The sequence below is a fragment of the Poeciliopsis prolifica genome, unplaced genomic scaffold (genome assembly GCF_027474105.1).
Source record: "Poeciliopsis prolifica strain line A6 unplaced genomic scaffold, Auburn_PproV2 SCAFFOLD006, whole genome shotgun sequence".
NCBI classification, from domain to species: Eukaryota; Metazoa; Chordata; class Actinopteri; order Cyprinodontiformes; family Poeciliidae; genus Poeciliopsis; species Poeciliopsis prolifica.
The window spans coordinates 2,233,357-2,251,836 of NW_026562381.1; the positions used below are offsets into that span (position 1 = coordinate 2,233,357).

The following is an 18,480-nucleotide window of genomic DNA, read 5'->3' on the forward strand; positions in this document are numbered from 1 at the left end:
GCTTGTTAGCTCCATGAAATATTATGATTATTATTCTGCACAGGAAGAATAATCTGCAGGGCCCGACTCTTTCTGAATGTCTAAACACATTGACTCAATCTAAGAAAAACATTAAAAAAAAGAGTAAATAAAAAAAGATACTTCTATAGGTGATACAAAATATGTCCATTACATTTTTTTGCACAAAATCATAATATTTTAGTTTGCCCAGTTCTGCTGTTTTGAGCTCTTTTCAGAAAGAGTTGTTTTAGTAGATCCACGTATCAGATAGAAAACAGGGGTTGTACATTTCCACCAAAAATAGTAAAAAAAAAAACAAGAACATTTCTGAGTTTGAAAATTCAACATTTTCAAATTCAGCCCACAACTCTGGTAAAATTTAAGCATCAGTCTTGCCACACTGACACTGATATTGATACTAATATTTATATTGGTTATTTTGACTTGAGCCACCCACCTCTATTTATACTCATTAAAAATGGCTGAAAAAAAGATGTCAGTGAAATTACCTCAAATCTTTGATAAGCAGAAGTAGAGCATCCGGCACAACCAACTGGTATCTGGACTGTAGGTCAACATCAAAACAATTATGTTTTCCAGCAGCCATTGTACAGAGCATGCAATAGTAAAACCTACTGACCAAATGTGCTGGAGATCTGCTTGGGTTGCTAGGTGACAGGTGGAACTCTGCTGGGGTTGCTAGGTAACGGCGAAATGCCATCAAATGTGATTTGTTTTTGAAATGGCTCATTTTCCATACACCAAAAAACATTCATTTATAGCCACAAAATGACAGGGTGTTTTTTTAAGCATTTGAACTGTGTTTAGATGCAGTTGAGACCCAAATTGAGGTACAAAATAGGCCCCTTTAATGAGGGTTTCCGAGGTTTTACTAGAACAAACCCTCATCTCGATGCTTTGCGTCTTATTTCACAGAAAGGTGACATTATCCACATCATTGACAAGCCCCCCGTGGGAACCTGGACAGGAAAGCTCAACAACAAAGTGGGATCCTTCAAGTTCATCTATGTCAACCTTCTGCCCGATGAGACGCCTCCAACCAGGAGGAAACGCTGCCACAGCAAAGGCAGCCGGTCCAAATCCAAGCCCAAAACCTTGGAGGAAGTTCTGGACCGCATTGGCCTGACGGTACGTGGGCCGAGCTGTTGCCTCTCTGGTTCCTGTCCACACATTAATCCCAGTCTGATGAGAGTTTTACACTGTTTACATTTCAGGAGCTGAGCTCCTTGCTGTCCATGCACGGCTTCCAGAGCCTGGAGGACTTCACCGGGCTGAAGGAGTCTCACCTGAATGATCTGAACATCACAAACCCAGATCACCGCTCCAAGATCCTGAACGCAGCTGACCTGCTCAGAGATTGTATGTCCAAACACGGCACAATCCCGTCATATTTCAGATTAATGCTGCTCGACGGCTGCTGCTCAGACCAGGAACTGGAAATAAAGTTTTGAACAATGTTTTTATTTAGGAGGAAAACTAAGACAACTGGCTTTTTCTGTCAGATTTAATTCCTTTTAACGCATATTCAGTGACATTTTACCAAAAAAAAAAAAAACTGAGAAACTGGTTAGGTTTACTTTTGCTGAATTATAATTTAACCAGCATGTCAAGTGGCAAATTTAAGTATAGCTCTTCATTATTTAGTCATTTATTGTAATTCTGGTTTAAATTTAGACTAAGTCAGCCAAATACCATTTAATTTTAAAGTTAAATAATGGAATTCATTATTTAGTTTTCTCTTTCCAGGATATAAAATGAGGAGATCATGAAAGGACAAAATAAACGTTGAGTAAAAATGTTCATAATTCATTGAGTTCTTATTTGTTACAAAAGAGAAGTTTACAAGCAAAAAATAATTAATTTATGACCTTAAAAGTTAGCAAAACTAGATAAGTGAACAATACAAACAGAAAAGACATTTGGGAATTAGAAATAAAAAGCAAAATATCATCAGCATAAAGGGAAACCTGGTTCAGTTTGACCTGTTTGAATGTCTTAAAAAGTCATTAATTACACAAACTGACATGCAAATCTTACATTATTAGTTATAAGTGACATGTATGCCAGTGGAACAAGACATTTTACTCATATATTATAAAAATATTTTTATTTGTTCCACTGAGACTATAGCTACAATTGAAAAAATCTGCCAATGAAACTATAATTCTTCAGGCAATATTAAGGAATTATTGACTGAAAAGTTGAAGTTAATTTTGTCATATTTCAATTGCAGTAAGATATTTACACTAGAAACTAGGTAAAATACTTTGAAGGCTTTTGTGTTTAACCCTGATTTATTTTCCATCTTTCAGCTGAAGACGAGTCTGAACCAGAGGGCGATGAAGAGGAGGAGGAGGAGAGACCAGCTGAACACTTGAAGGAGCCGCGGGACTCGGGTTGCTTTGAGAGCTCAGAGAACCTGGAGAACGGCCGCGAGGAGCCGAAGACGGAGGAGGAAGAGTCAAACCGGCAAACAGAGAAAGAAGAAGGAGAAGAAGAAGAAGAAAAAGAAGAAGAAGAAGAGAAGTCAGAGGAGACGCAGGAGGCCGAGAACCTGGAGGCTGTCCAGGAACAGCTGCAGGAGCTGACGGTGGACGAAGGACAGTGACAGGTGATGGAAAACTCTCTCAAACATTCCCGTCTCATTTCTGAAGCTGTGATCAGCGTTTAAAGCCTCTCTTCATCAAAAGAGAGCAGATAGCGCCACTTCTCTGCTAGGACCCTGAACGAGCACGCTGTCCGTTACTGAAGGATGATTTTCCCACGATACCAATCATTTCACAGCTCGCTTACAAGCTGCACAAACTATTACCAGCTGCACAGATGGCGGATTTTTTAACCAACTTGTAAAATATGATGGTGTAATTTTACTTGAGGCATATTTTGTTGTATAATGTTTCAGCTAAAACATTCAAGGATTTCACTCTGTCCTTTATGTTTTCGGTTTTTTCCTTCATGAATGTAAACTATCTTCACATTTTTCATGTATCTAAACTGATATGTTTTTTGTGACTGTAAATAAATTAAATAAACTTTAATCAGTGGAGTGTAAATTACCTTGGTTAATCCCTGATTAAATTGGTTCTTAGTTCTGCGTTAATTCACAAGTATTTGGTTATTTTTTTTGTTTTCCACTAGTTTCTATGGAGACAGTAGCTGATAAATTATGACATCAGTTTCCTTTCCTGAAGCTCCTCCCCTTCCTAATGCAGTGCATTCTGGGAGTAATATTTACAATAGTACCATCTTCAGCAACATTTTGATGAGCCAACTAACAGCAGAGTAAAGTTGGTGTCAAACAGATTTCATTTTAAAGATATTAATCAATGTTTCTAGAGGTCAAAGGTCCACTATCCAGTCCATATTCACAAAATTAAAAGAAATATTATGTTTGTGCTGTTTTGTGCTGCTAAAACTGTAGAAGCAGTCGACTGACACCAACTTGTTAATCTTTGATGACCTCTGGAAACATTTATAAATATCTTTAAAATTATAGCGGCACAAAATTTGTTGCTGCTCAAACGTAACTTAAACATCAATTTTGTTTAATTCTGAGGCCACTTCAACAGCAGGCCACTAACGTCTGCATACAAAACAATATTCAAATTGTGAAAAAAAGTATTTAAAATAGTCAGTTTTTAGTAAGACAACATTGTTTATTTAATGGACACACAGATCAAGTAAAAAGAAGTGAAGCAATTTGAATGAAATACAGAGAATCACAGTGTTGATAACTAAGAAAACATAAATAATGATTCCTTCAAAGTATCTGTGTATATAATGTGGTGTAACTGACTGATCAGAGCATTCAGATCTGATCTTCATTTCAACACAGGATTTATAAATACAAGAGCTAAAACTGGTCTTCAAAACTAAAAAACATAAAAATCCATCTGTCCCTTTAAGATGTGCTTCAAACATCCCTTCTCCCAAATGTCCACTAACTACATTCCTGCTTCTCAATAATAACACCAAGCCATCTTAAAATACCTTCACAGTAAAGGAGTTCAGCTTTAGGTTTAGCACTTTTTTACTGGCGATTGAACATTTAAAATACAGCTGTATCATGGCAACATTTACACAAGCTGCTTTGGAAATGTAAACTTCTGCAAACTTTCATAGGTTATCATGATATTATGGATATGCTTGATTTCAAAGACTTTCAGCTTACGCTTCAGTCTGAACCTTTATTAACAAGTGCCTTATTTAAGATTTACCAAAATCCCTCTCAACTCTTAAATAAATCTTGTTGGGCAGAAATGTCTGATATAAAACTTGAAGTCTACACAAGAAAGATTCACAAACACAAACTCTTGTCTTGCATACAACACAGTCACTACTACAGACTTGCTATCAGCTAACACCTTCTAAATACTAACGTGAAAAGATCTTCCCGCTCTTTTCTCTGCGATTACATCCCGTCAAAACTGTCTGATGTGTCAGGTGCTTCTTCTGCAGGAGCAAATATCAAGAGACAGAGTTTAATGTAGAGGCAGGGAAGAAGAAGAGGAAGAAGAGAGAAAATGCAAAGGAAGGAAGATCCACCTCCGCCATAATTCACAGAAGTTGCTGCACAATAAACCCTAGCCACACTTCGTTATCCATTACTTTAATGTGTTTCATCGCAGCTCTACCTAACAATATACAATACATAACGGTTTTATTTTTCATTTTGCATCACAAACTCCAGTTTCTTATCTTATCAGATGTTTTTGTGGCCAAGTCAAAGGTAGAATACTGTATCTCTAAAAGGAGTTGTCAGTTAACATATATTAAGATATATTGTTGCAGTTTCCCATTTATAAAAGAAGAAAATTTTGATATTTTATTTTGGCTGTAAAATTAATCATCAAATCGGATTTTAGCATCTGGTTAGCTTAGCTTAGCTGAAAATGTGATTTGTTATTATTATTAAAGGCTAAAAATACAAATTTACGTACAAGCCAAATGTTAAGAATTTTTTTGATTTAGAGAAACAAAATATATATTTCTGTGGGATTACAAACCGTTTGTCTAAGCTGGGGCTTGTTTTTATGCTAAATTTAGTTAATCTAAAGTTAAATTAGTCAGTCCCAGTAAATTTTAATCATACATAATTGGATTTAATCCGCTGAAAAACTTGCAGCCGTATAGTTGTCTTTTATTCCCCAAAAATACCAATTATTTTTTAATTATCTAAACCATTAGATTGAGCTAATTTAAAATAGTCACAAATTAATCTCCAGTTTACATCTTGAAAAATTTTAGTTTTCTTTCATTATTGTTACTTTTTTTTTACCAGTTTTGTTAAGACGGAATTAATTATAGGATGTAATTGAATTTTAATTTATTGTTGCTCTGAATGTTGAATTCAGGAATTAGTCCTGCTAGACTGAACAAATTCAAATGCAGCAGCTAGTTAGCATAAATTTAACTTAGCAGAAAAGCTTGATTTATTTTGAGAAGCAAAAAGGAAAAGACATTTTCCTTTTACTAAGCAGGCACATTTAATATTGGCTTATATTCACAAAAAATAAAGCTAAACTAAGCTATGCTAAGCTAAGCTATGCTAAGCTGCACCAAGTTTCTTAGTTGCTTCCATCAACTAAAAAATTCAATTTAAATTGAGATAATTGTTTTTTTTCATGATCAATTTCATTTTATGAAATTGTAATTTCTCAGTTGAAACAGACAAAATCAGTTCTTATGGATTAAAAAAAAATCTTTTTAAAAACTTTATGGGTCAAATTGTGTTTTTTCAGTTTGCTTTTCAAAACAAATTAAAGTTTTAATTGTACCTTTTCTATTTTGTTCCAAGTTAAATGAAGAAATCAATTTAGATCAATTCAGCATTCACAGCTAGTTAGCTTAGCTTAAACAGAAGAAGCTTAGCTTCTTCTGTTTAAAATAAGTAGAAATCATAAAATACTTGAAGATTTCCAGAAATACAAATTACACTCTTTGTCTTGTAGCAGTTTTACTAAGCAATTTGTCACACAAATGTAAACTGAGCTAGGCTAAGATAAGCTACGCTAACAAACTAGCAAGTCCCACCATGATTTCTTCAGTGGCTGCAGCAAGATGTTTTCTTCTATAAGTCAGATTCCCGTTTGTAGCTGATTTTTGATTCAACACTGTTAGAGGATCGTCCCTGTTGCTCGAGTTGCAGCTGCAGTGATAAGGCACTGTTAATGCAAGTGTCGACACTCATTAGGCCTTTTCTTTCCTCAGACTCAGGAATCTCACTGTAATCTCACAAGCCTCAACATCACACTACATCTTTAGTTATAAAAAAAAACACACAAAAAGAAACCACAGCAGTTGAGATTGATTTAAAAAAAAGATGCACACACGCGTGAACAGCACTGAATGCAGCAGGATCAGAATACAAGGTCACCTGGAGGGAGTCTGACCTGCGAACGATTCCTCCTGCCTGGGCATCACATGTTAAACCCAACGCTTATACCCATGTTCTCACAAAGCTGCTTTTCCAGCCTCACAATGGTTTGCATAGGGTATGTAATTTATGTACAGCATAGATGACGCACTGCAAAAACAATACATTTTACCACTTACTTATGGTCTAGGTTTTAGTGCAAATATTTTACTTCACTTCAAATAAGACAAAACTAACATACAGGCAGAGCTGGGTAGTAACTACTTTTACTCAAATGTACTTTTAGGAGTATTTTTACTAACGTTCACTTTTTCCTTTTACTTGAGTGATTTTGTTATGAAGTATTTCTACTCTTACTTGAGTGAAATTTCAGTTTTCTCTGCCCACTGAATGAAAAATGAACATGTTTTAACCAAACGTTCACTAGACAGAGACACACACCTGCAGTTTTTGTTAAAATTTCAGAAGTTTTTTATTGAAAGAGACCAATTTTGGAAAAAAAATAATTAGCCTAATTTTAGTATTTTTTTTTTTGTTATTAATATGAATTATTGTCATTTTTGTCCTTAACACCAAAATGTTCACTTAACTTTATATTTTGCTCCGTCTGATGATGCAACTTTAAATAATAAATAATTGATAATTGGATTATTAGGTAAAAATAAGTATTTTTTGAGAATCATATTTGAGTATGATTCTTGTGTCCTCTGCCCACTTCTGATTACAAGTAACTTTTCATCAACAGTCAATCATCTCTTAATATGAATCAAAACGTCACAGTTTCTCTGGCAGATTATTGCACTTACAACAAGACATTTTCCCTTGTTATAAGTGAAATAATCTGGACTTTTTCCAGCAATATTCAGGATTTACTCAAAACAAGCTCTTATAACTTGCTGAAAATATTCCTGTAAGTTAGTTTAGTTTTATTCCTGTGGCTCAAAATATCTGCTCTAGAAAATGTTAAATACTTGGTAGGATTGAGAGTTTCTGCAGTGTTTTTGATTCGACCGATGTGCAGGAACCAGACTCTTCGTCTCTGATGCTTGCTATAACTGAACTGGCCTCTGGAGATAAATGTTTACAGTTTCAAATGAAGAACAAGTAGACTGACAATCAGCGTTGGATCTCTGAGCAGCGTCTCTCCTGAGAGTCTTTTCCATGCAGGGATCAGGAGATGGGAAGCTGCTGATTTTCCTTCTCTTCTGGTCGTCAAACGTCTCTGCAGGAAAAGCGCAGGCGCTCCAATCCGTTAAAGGTCAAAGGTTAACTGAATCCCCCTCACATGATCAGGTGTCGATTATTATTGTTCTTCAGTTCACAGATTGCTGGTCCGTCCAGCTACTGGTTCTTGGCGATGGACGTCTCTGCGTCGGTCTCTGGAGAAGCCAGCGGCGGCAGCTTTGCGGCTGGCGGCGGGTCGTCTTCAGGGGCGGAGCTTTGCTCTGCTGTGATGCTCGGCTTGACATCGTCAGGCGTGTGCTCGTTGGGGATGAGAGGAGCTGTGGTTTTCTGTGAAAAAGATGCAGAGAGAGAGGTTAAAAAGAGAGAAAACAGAAAACAAGCAGGTCCTGTCATGGTAACACATCTTACTGGGTGATAAATCGTTCCGGAATTTATTGCGATAAACGATAACATTATTGTTTCTTTTCAACTAAGCAAGATCATACTCCTAAAGATCAATAAACTTTAAGTTCTGATGAACATTTAACACTGGAAGACATTTTAAATCTCCAAAATAAAGAAAACAATAGAAATAACAAATAAAATGAATTATTAAATCTCTGTAAACAAAACTGTCCTTCAAAATAAAGGTGTAGTTGAGACCAAAGCTCCAGATTAAAAACTATTATCATCTAGTTTTGAAGGGGAAAAAAAGACAAAAACAATAAATAATGCAAACGGAAATTATTGATTTTGCTTCACGTTCTCATGTGATTAATTGATTTATTGGTTACTGTGACGTGTTAGCCACACTTTTCAGATTTTAATCAGTCAAAAATCTTTCTCTTACAAAAAAATCATAATAAAGTTTATAGTTTACACATGAAAAAATGGCAAAACATACAAGGAGTATGGGAACATTTCAGAGCACATAAAATCAAAACCACACAGTAAAAAGAGCAAAAATTTTAAATAATTCTTTTTAATTTAGATAAAAAAATTTTAATCAAAATAATAACAAATCAAACATCTGAATGTTATACAAAAAATACTGGATGAATCAGGTTTGTTACTTAGTTGTTACCAATGTTATCTCCATGTATTTAATAAATCTTTAAAAAATATATGAATCTTAAGATTTCGCATCCTAAAAATAAGCAAAAAGCAGACAAATATCCTGAAATGATAAATTCTCTTTTTACATATCTTGCTTGATTTGTTTGTTGATTTTTATTTCTTTACAAAATTTGAATCAGGAGAAACTAAAACTGCAACTTGAAGATTTTTTTTTAAATTTCATTTGAATGCAAAATGTTGATGTTCTTGTGCAGTTTTGGTTCAATTCCTGCTCTGAGTGTATTGTTCTTTTAGGAATTGTTTTTTGAGTCAGTTTACTCCATTCATCAATGACTAAATCAGCTGACGATCGTTTCAATAATTGATTAATCTGATTAACTGCTTGCTGTTTCGTTGCACCTTGCAGCAGAGGACTGGCTGTGTGTGGATTAATGCGCTCACCGTTGTTTGTGCCACTGGGTTGTCGAAGGAACAGGGACCTTCACTGTTTGCAGCAGCGGGCGAATCCTCCTGCATCAGCCCTCGTCTGTCCAAGACGCTGGAGGGCAGAAAACGGGTCAGAAACTGAGTGCGGCTCATTACTGATCCGAACAGGGAATGCATGGAGCGACCAGACCAGAAAATGCTTTACATGTAGAGAAGAAATGAGGGAAATTGAGGAAAGCAGAGGTATTTACCTGGGGTAGGTCGGTCCACACAGAACCTCGCAGCAGTTTTTGATGATGTTCTTGTGGCTGTAAGGATTCTGGCCTCTGTTCTTCCCAGACCAGGAGCCTTTAATCTAAAACAAATAAAATGCACAGCAACACCAATCAGAGCAGCAGCAAACACCAAAACACGCCCTGCAAAGTCAACCAGTTCACTCCCACAGTCCCTCCTTTAGCTTATACCTTATTCAAAAGCATGCTTCCGTTTTTAGACGATATTCCCACCGGCTTTGGTTTGACCTACTAAAATTCATCCTGCTGGATTAAACTATTCCTGCTTTAACAGTGACTCTGTCACAAGGAGAGCGTCAAAAGATTAAAAACTCTTCGTTAATTCATGAACGAGCTTCATGAGTCGGATTAATGACAGAAATACCTCCAAATTGTCACGGCTGGATCATGCAGATAATTGGTTGAAACATGTTCATTCTTCATTCAGTCATTAGAAAATCCAGAATTTTTACGCAAGTAAGAGCAGAAATACTTCATAATAAATTATTCAAGTAAAAGTAGAGATTACAGCGTAATAAAAGAATTAGTTACTACTAACTCTGTGCACTCAGTGATAAAAAGATGTAGATAAACCAGATTAAAATTCAGATAAGTGCATCTGTAACATGACTCCTACAGCTCAGCATGAACTAAACGACCAGCCTGCAGGGCAGAGAAGACAGAAAAATGCTTCTGGTGGTAAACATGTAGGTCAGCAGGCACCGTGTGTGTGTGTGTATGTGTGTGAGATCTATGGGAAACCAGAGCGGCTGCACCACTCAAGGTGCCGCCATCACGCCGCTGTACTTCTGGCTGCTCTCCCAGACCCTGCAGGTATCGATGCATCTATTATTAGGCTGATCACAAACGCTGAAGCGACCGGGCTGACAGCCATCGCTTCATCTCCCGCAGCGGGGAAAAAATAAATAAATAAATTTTAAAAAAATCACAGGTTGCAATGCTTCATTACTGATGAAATGAATGGAAAAAATGAGGCCAGTCATCCCACTGGAAAGGAGCAAGGAGACGATAAATTAATCATTATAACAAAGTAGAAGAGCTCAAACCACTAACATCATCGTTCCTGCTTCGTTTTTGAAGTTCTGCAGGAAAACACAGAATATCTGATCCACATGCATCACCTCTGACTCTGTAATTAATGACCAAACACAATAAAAACGATCAGTTGTTCTATTCTTATCTGGTTTGGGCCTCAGAAGCTTTTCTAAAAGTAGCCCAGAGGTTCAGTCTGTTTTGCCCTCAGATGAGACAACGGTTTCAAGAATAGAAGACATTTATATGTATTTTTAGATGATTAGATAACATCGACACAAACAGCCGTTTCAGGTTCCAGCTCACATAAACACGTGAAAACGCTCAGAAGCTGAAACAAAATCCAGAAACAAAATCCAGAAACAACCATTGAAATAATGCAGACAATGTAGGTGTTTTTACTTTAAACGAGACACTTTACCTACATATTCACACATTTTTAAACTTCTATTTGTGTCTCTGCTGCTTCTAAAAACAGCCTAAGAGATGAAAAAAGCCATTTCTTGGCAATAAACTGGTATTTTTTAGTGTTTGGAAATGAGCCGTTTTTAAAACCTCGAACTTTCAGTCACAGGCGCTGCACCGTTACCTAGCAACCACAGTCAGTCCAGTGCAGTTACCTAGCAACGAAAGCAGAGGTCCAACACTTTTGGTTAGCTGGTCAACAGCCTTCTTCTGAATGTGTTGGGTTGGAATAAAGCAGCTTTTGGGCAGGTTGTTAAAATTTGAGCTGCTTTTCACAACATTTTTAGAAAGTTTTCTGAGGAAAATTCTCATTAGTTGCTGTCGCTGTGCGGCAGAAAAGCACAAAACGTTTACTAAACTGCTTATCTTAATAGCTCATTTATTTTGAAATGTCTAGACTCTGTTGAATTCGATCATCAGTGAGTAGCCGTTGGTTAATCAAGTGTTACTGTTGTAAAACAGAACTTCATGTGTGATATTATTTAAAGGCATAGTGTATCATAAAAAGCACATGTCTCACTGTGTTCAAAGAGTCCCAACTGGACCTGGTGCTGGTCAGAATATAGTAAGGGACAACCAAAAACATTGCCTATGCAGCGGCGTATATGATCATTAACAGATATATGTGACTATATCTGGCTTTTTAACATGAGTTTCATTATAGGCTGAGATTTGAGCTGATTTTATTTTTATGTTTTGGGTTTTATGTTGTGTTTGGGCTGGAAACCTTTAGTCAGGTCTGACAACCATGCAGCTGTATGCGCTGTACAATGGCTGCTGGAAAAGACAAGAGCTTTGTTGTTGACTTACTATTCAAATACCACTTGCTGCGTTGTTGCTGTTTGTACAGGAGGCTCTGCTGATGCTTTTCAAAGAAGTACGGTTGTATAATTGTGCATCTGTTCGTAGCCATTTTGGCGCAAGAATGATTTTGTGCAAAAAATGTAATGAGCATGTTTAGCATATCCCATAGATCCATCCTAACATGTTCAAGGAAGCATCATATGTCACCTTTAAATTATTATTTTATCTGGAGCTCCTTCTATCACAAGGGAAAAATCGTATTTTTTTTTACAACAGAATCGACTTTAGTTTACAACACAAAGGTCTTGTTAAACAAGCTACAGTTTACGAGGGGTGAACGAGGTGCTGCAGTTGTCACCGCAACGGTATCAGCTCTTCAGTGGTGCAGAGTTCACACCTCAACAATGCCGCTAGGATTTCTCATCACTGTCATCACAGATAATCATCTACACTGTCTGAGAGATTTCAGAATGACCAAATGTTAAACATGTTTTAACGTTGAATTATTGTTTCACATGTGAATTAAACATTTAAAAGTGCAGTTTGAGAAGAAATAAGACAGAAAGAAGCATGAGAAAAACAAAAGAAACAGAAAAAAAGAAGGAGAAAGACAGAGAAAGAAAAAAAGAAAGAGAAAAGAAAGGAACAGAAAAAAGAAAAAGAAAACTGTGAAAAAGTGTGAAAAAGGAAAGAGAGAAAAAAGACAAAAAGGGAAAAGAAGGAAAGAAAACAAGAAAGAAGGTAACAAAAGAAAGAAAGAACAAAGAAAAAGATCATAAAAGAAAAATTGGAATAAACAAAGAAAGAAAAATCAAAAATAATGAGGAAGGAACAGAAAAAAATAAGGAATAATAAAGAATGAGAAGAAGAGAGAAAAAGATAAAAAGAGAAAAGAGACAGAAAAAAGGAAGCAAGGCAGTGAAAGACAAGGATCCTAAACCACTTACGTCCTCGTTGGTGGTCTGGTTCAGAGAGATGAGGTACGTGTGGAAACCAGTCAGTCCCACCATCGACCACAGGGTGAAGAAGCACACCAGCACTTCCAGTACAGTGAGTTCCAGTTAAGAAAACCACAGCAGGTCTGAGTCATGGCCGCTGGTTAAACGGCGAACAGACGGCAATGTTGAAACAGCTGGAAGTTATATAAGGTGATTAAAGACGCTCGACGGAAAAACATGGAGCCTACAGAGAGATTTATGTTTAATCACAGGTTACACATACGCTTTATTTTCTTTATCCTTTAATTTTATTTTGCTGTGACTTTTGCTTGTCCAATTCAGTTGTTTATAATTAGTTTTTAGAGTGAGTTTGCTAGTTTTCATTAGCTAAATATCGTTTAGTTTTTAGTTGTTATAATAGTAGTTTTAGTTTTTTTCATATAGGTTCATTTTTAGGTGCACAATTCAAAACTATTTGATTGTGATTATGTTTACACTGATTGGATAATGAGAACTGAAAGAAGTCATATTTTCAAAAACTATATTTACCAACTGGTGTTTTGGTAAATACACCAGTTGCAAAGGTTTTATACAAACCTTTGCTGTCAGGAGGATTATGGCGTACCATAATTTACCGACAGCTGGCGTTGTATGGTGAAAAGAACAAAAAAACATAAATTTCACATCAGTTTGAAAGGCTAATAAATAGATATTAAGAACAAAAACAAAGGTTATTATATTTAGAATTTCAACATGTTTCAGTTACTTTTTATAAATTAACAGTATTGTTCCAGTTAGTTGTAGTTTTTCCTCCATTGCTTACTGTTTTTGTTTATTTCAGTTAATGAAAATGTTTTCTCAGTTTCAGATTTTGTTATTTTGTTGGTTTTAGTTAACCAGTAACATTTGGTCAAATCTTTTTTCCATCTTGGAGTAGAGAGGATATTCTCTCTTGTCAGGAACCAAATGGGACCAAACATTTATTCACTCCTCGCTCTTCATTTACAAGCCAAAAAAAGAAACTGTTTGGGACAGATTCCTGAAAAGAGGAAGCTGCTACTTTGAGAACAGGACAAAGAGACCCTAAAATAAGCAGGATGTATAAATAAAATTTATACATCCTCTGATGTATAAATAACATCTTAACTCCGTTATTAATATCAAGCCCTAAACTGGAGTCAAAGGTCAAACTGTCCGTAATGATGTCACTGAGCTATCCTGTTGGTGCTTCATAAAATTATGTATCCCAGTAATTTTTCTACCAAAACTGAACAACAGAGGTTTATAATATTTAGTAACTTCTTCATCAACTTCACTGAAATTCAGTGTTTTGTTTAAAATAATCATATATAGAGATGCACCGGTTGGGTTTTAATTTATTTTAGAGCTTTTTAATTGCAGCTCTAGCATCACTGAAACAAAAAAAAAACAATAAATCAATCCCACAATAAACCTTTAGTTAACAATATAACTTGTTACTGATAAAGTAACTAACGGCAGCTTCATTTCCAATAAAAATTTGCGTAACATGAGAATATTTTGCTAATGTCAAAGAAACAGAATTGCACAATTTCTAATAAGTAAGAAATGTAATTAAAATGACAAGTGAACAAGTTTGTTTATCCAATATATGAGTAAAAAACAAGGAGCGGCATCATCCTCCTGCCATTTCCTGTGGTAATTTATTGTGGTTTTTGCCAGTAGTATTTGTTGTTAACATAAATTGTGTGAAGTGAAGAAAGTGTTTCAGTTGCAGTTTAGCAAAACATACTAATTTTGATAAAACCAAAACCAAATCATCCTAGCGCAAAAACCTTGCATTGAAAAAATGTATTTCTAAATTAGCGTGTGAAGGAAACAAAGGACGGACAAACAGAGGAACAAACGAAGGAAAACAGTTATTGATTTCCTTAAAACAAGGCGCGCACACACAAACACACAAAATGTATTCATATTTAAAAGGATATGTTCCAGGTGTTTCCTTCAAGGTGCTCAGAAAGCCTTGATCCACAGAGCCTGAGCACAAAGACAGACAGACAGACAGGTGAGACAGGGAGGTAAATGTGCTGAAAAGTACAACTCATACATACAGGATGGTTTTACCAGGGACTTATTAAACAAAATCCAGATCTTTAACATTTTACTATATCAATTTGGATTTCTACTGCTTCTAAAAATACTCAAAGCACTTAAAAAAACTACCATTTGGGCGTCTGGAAGATGAGTCATTTCAAAAACCTCCAGGTTATTAAGTCACAATCAACAGTTACTTAGCAACCAGCAGAGCTCCAGCACATTTGGTCAGCTGGTTGTACCGCTGTATGTGATGTACAATGCTGCTGGAATAGACAAAACAACTTACCATCCAGAAACCACTTTCTGCATTCTTGTTGGTTGTGCAGGAGGCCCTACTTCTGCTTTTCAAACATGTACATGTGTATTTTTATGATGTAAATAAGTTTGGACTGCCTTGTTGTTGAAATGTGCTGAATGAATACACTTGACTAACTGATGTGTTTGCAGCCATTTTCATGGGTGAGTCTACCATTAAGTTTGGGGGCGTGGCCAGTAAAAGCTTATTTGGATTTAAAGTGACAGGACGGCCTAAAAAAGCTCTTTCTGAACAGACTGGAAATCTCATTTTCTAAGAATGATTTTGTGTAAAACATTTACTAAAAAATGTTTGTATTGCCACGTTTTCCTTTAAAATAAGAAGGTCAACAGTTCAACAAAAGCAGCACAATCACATCAGGTTGCTTCTCATGCAACATGAACTATCAGCTGCTGTTAAGCTCCTGTTGCATCACGTCCTTCCAGATCCGTCACATTCCTGCCACCATACTCACGCATGACGACGTGGACGATGTTGAAGGCAAAGATGTAGATGGTGAGCAGGGACAGCGTCAGGGTGAACAGGTAGAAGTACCTGTAGTTCCTCTTGCCCACGCAGTTGCCCACCCACGGACAGTGGTGATCAAAACGGTCTGAAAAACAACAACATTCTCTGTTAATATGTGAAAACACCAAACTGAGGTGTTGTTATAAAAAATGAACGTGTGAAAAATGACACCAGGTTTCAGTGAATATGGAGTCTAAAAATAGTTTTCTTCCTCCTCCATGTTTGGAGCAAAGCCAGAAGAAAGCAGGGCAGGTCGAAATGAACAACAGGGAAAAAATGTTGTCAGTAGAAAGGAGGACAAAGATCAAAGGAAGGTGTTAAAAAGGTAGAAAGGGGACAAAATAGGAGGCAAAAAAATGAAACAAGGAGTTAGAAAATAAGGACACAAGGCAAGAATGAGACAATGAAGGAATAAAGGGAAGTTTTTTTATTTTATTTAATCAGATTTCTATTGATAACGTCTGACTGTTGCTGAGCCTCGACGGCTAACGATGGTAAAAATAAACCTGGATCTCATCCTTCCTTCAGCATGCTGAAGGAAGCAGCAGCATCTCAGGAACGTTTTACGTTTTTAATATCACTTTAACATCGATCTACTCAAAGCCCCGTCCACCTTGAAAAGAAAAACCATCTTCCAGTTCACCTAGCAACAGCAGCCACTTACAGAGCAGCTAACAGGGTTTCTGATTGATGCAGCGTCTATCTGAGGTACACAGAGCAGCAGGACAGTAATCGTTCACACTTCAGGAAAGTTCATTTTAAAGAAAGCTGCACACGCCGCATTTCCTTTACAATCAAACCGAGCTGTGAAAATTTAACTGCAAGATTTATGCGGTTTCAAACTCTCAGTGGTGGATCACAAAAACAGGATTTGCTCCTTTTTGGTTTGGTCAAACAATAAAGGTGACCTTGAACAAGTTTGGCTGAACAGGTTATGAGAAATCTATGGGCTAAACAAAACATGTTCATTCATTTTCTTTTTGCATAAACTTATTTTTCGATAATGAGATTTTAATCTGGTCAGATTGTGGTCAGTTCTGCCTATTTGAGCTGTTTAATGGCCTCTGTCACTTTATAACCAGTTAAGATAATGCTGGCCCCGCCCCCATCTCTACGTTTCCATTCGTTGGTGAAAATGTATAAGAGCCTCCTGCACGACCAACAAGAATGCATTAAGTTGTTTCTGAATGGTAATCCAACAATGAAATACTTATCTTTTCCAGCAGCCATTGTACAGCACATACAACTGTAAAACCAGCTGACCAGACGTGTTGATGCTCAGTTTAGGTAACAGAGCTGGGCTTTATTAATGGCATTCATTAAAGGTTTGGTGTTTTTCTGACAACTATTGTGAAAGAATTTTCCTCTGAATATTTTCTAAGAATTCGCCAAATGTTGTAAAATGCAACCCAAATTTTAAAAACCAGCCCAAAGCTTTTTTATTTTCAGATTGCAAAAAACTTGATTATTTGACCACAACCAGACTTGTATTTTTTGTGGCAATATGTGCTTTTGAATAACAATGTTGCTCAGGACATCTGTTTCACAACACTATTACATAGTGACACTTGATTAACCAACGATTGTTAATCATTGATGATGTTACCTTCAACCAATTATACGCATTTTCATATAATAAGAACCGATAAGATGAGCTTTTATGCCACACAAAGACAACAATTGCAAAAAAAATTTCCTCTGAATACTTTCTAAGAATTTGACAAATATAAAAAGCAGACCAAAATTTAGCAACTTTGCTCAAAGCTGTTGTTTCCAGTCCAACAGACCAAACCAGCTGACCAAATGTGCTAGAGTTGGCTTGGCTTGGGTGGGATTGCTATGTAACGGCACACTGAATGTGATTTATCTGAAGGTTTTTAAACAGCTCATTTACCACACACTAAAACACATTAAAGTTATTGCCACAATAAGCCTGGGTGTTTTCTTTTAATCACTTGAGTTGCTTTTTGGAAGCAAAAAAATATGCAAAATATGAATTTTGCATAAAAAGTTCCCTTTAAGCTAGCATGAAGATGATTCCTTCAGTAACAGCGGCTGAGGCGCGTCGCGGGCTCTCCACAGCAGGTGCAAACAGACGAACTAGTGTTCACAGTGACTCAGCGTTTATTCCCTCACTGAGGCGCCACTGTCTCCTCTCATATCGCCCAGGACTCCAAGGCTTCCATCAAACACAGCCCTCAATCATCAGCAGCCAAATCACTTTTACTTTTGCGAGGGCGGGAGGTCACACGCTCCGACAACTCCAAACCGAACACGGGCCGTGTCACAATTCAAACCGCCTTCATCGTTCAAAGCACAGACTCCAACTCTTAGGACTTCCACCCCGTCTGCTGAGTTCAGCGTTTATTTTTAAAGTTTTTGGAATTATTTTATGAATGCTGATATGTCTGCAGGCAATTTTCCTCCCAAATCTCTTTTCCTTTAACTATTTCTAACTGAAATAACCCATTTCACCTGGCTTTCTTAAAACTACACTACAGCTGCTGCTTGAATCAGCTTTCAAAGTTTTACTTTTTGAACTTCTTGCAAAGTATTTTTGTTTAGTTTCTAGTGCAAATATCTGTGAAATGCTCTGTTGATATAGCACTTTAGCATTAGCTCCAAAGAAATACTCTGCTGGTGTAGCGCTTTATTGTTAGCTCCTAAGAAATACATTGTTTGTGCAGCTGTTTAGCATTAGTTTCTGCAAAAAATTCTGTTGGTGTAGCGCTTTAGCTTTAGCTTCTGCTAAATATCCTGTTGGTGTAGTGCTGTAGAATTGGCTTTTGCAAAATACCTTGTTGATGTAGCAATTCAGCATTAGCTTCTGAGTTATACCCTGTTAGTGTAGCACTTTAGCATTAGTTTTCGCTAAATATCTTGCTGGTGTAGCACCTTAGCTTTAGCAGATCTAATGTTTATGATTAGTGCTTTAAGGTTATCGCAACTATCTTTTAAGTTACCAGTGTCCACCATTTGATCTTC

General features: G+C 36.6%; 2 protein-coding genes across 2 annotated transcripts in view; one reads left to right on the forward strand and one right to left on the reverse strand.

Annotated features, from left to right (window-relative positions):
- The window catches only part of sash3 (SAM and SH3 domain containing 3), a 14,954-nt gene extending 11,905 nt beyond the window's left edge, over positions 1–3,049 (forward strand). The window contains exons 8-10 of the mRNA XM_055031211.1: positions 937–1,149; positions 1,236–1,380; positions 2,334–3,049. Coding sequence (XP_054887186.1) covers positions 937–1,149; positions 1,236–1,380; positions 2,334–2,629 — 654 coding nt within the window. The 3' untranslated portion in view covers positions 2,630–3,049. The remainder of the gene's footprint in view (positions 1–936; positions 1,150–1,235; positions 1,381–2,333) is intronic.
- A 3,991-nt stretch (positions 3,050–7,040) lies between these two features.
- Positions 7,041–18,480, reverse strand: part of zdhhc9 (zinc finger DHHC-type palmitoyltransferase 9) — a 29,249-nt gene continuing 17,809 nt past the window's right edge. Inside the window, exons 4-9 of the mRNA XM_055031210.1 lie at positions 15,443–15,580; positions 14,564–14,612; positions 12,606–12,708; positions 9,316–9,419; positions 9,080–9,176; positions 7,041–7,909 (exon numbers count right to left, since the gene is read on the reverse strand). Coding sequence (XP_054887185.1) covers positions 7,739–7,909; positions 9,080–9,176; positions 9,316–9,419; positions 12,606–12,708; positions 14,564–14,612; positions 15,443–15,580 — 662 coding nt within the window. The 3' untranslated portion in view covers positions 7,041–7,738. The remainder of the gene's footprint in view (positions 7,910–9,079; positions 9,177–9,315; positions 9,420–12,605; positions 12,709–14,563; positions 14,613–15,442; positions 15,581–18,480) is intronic.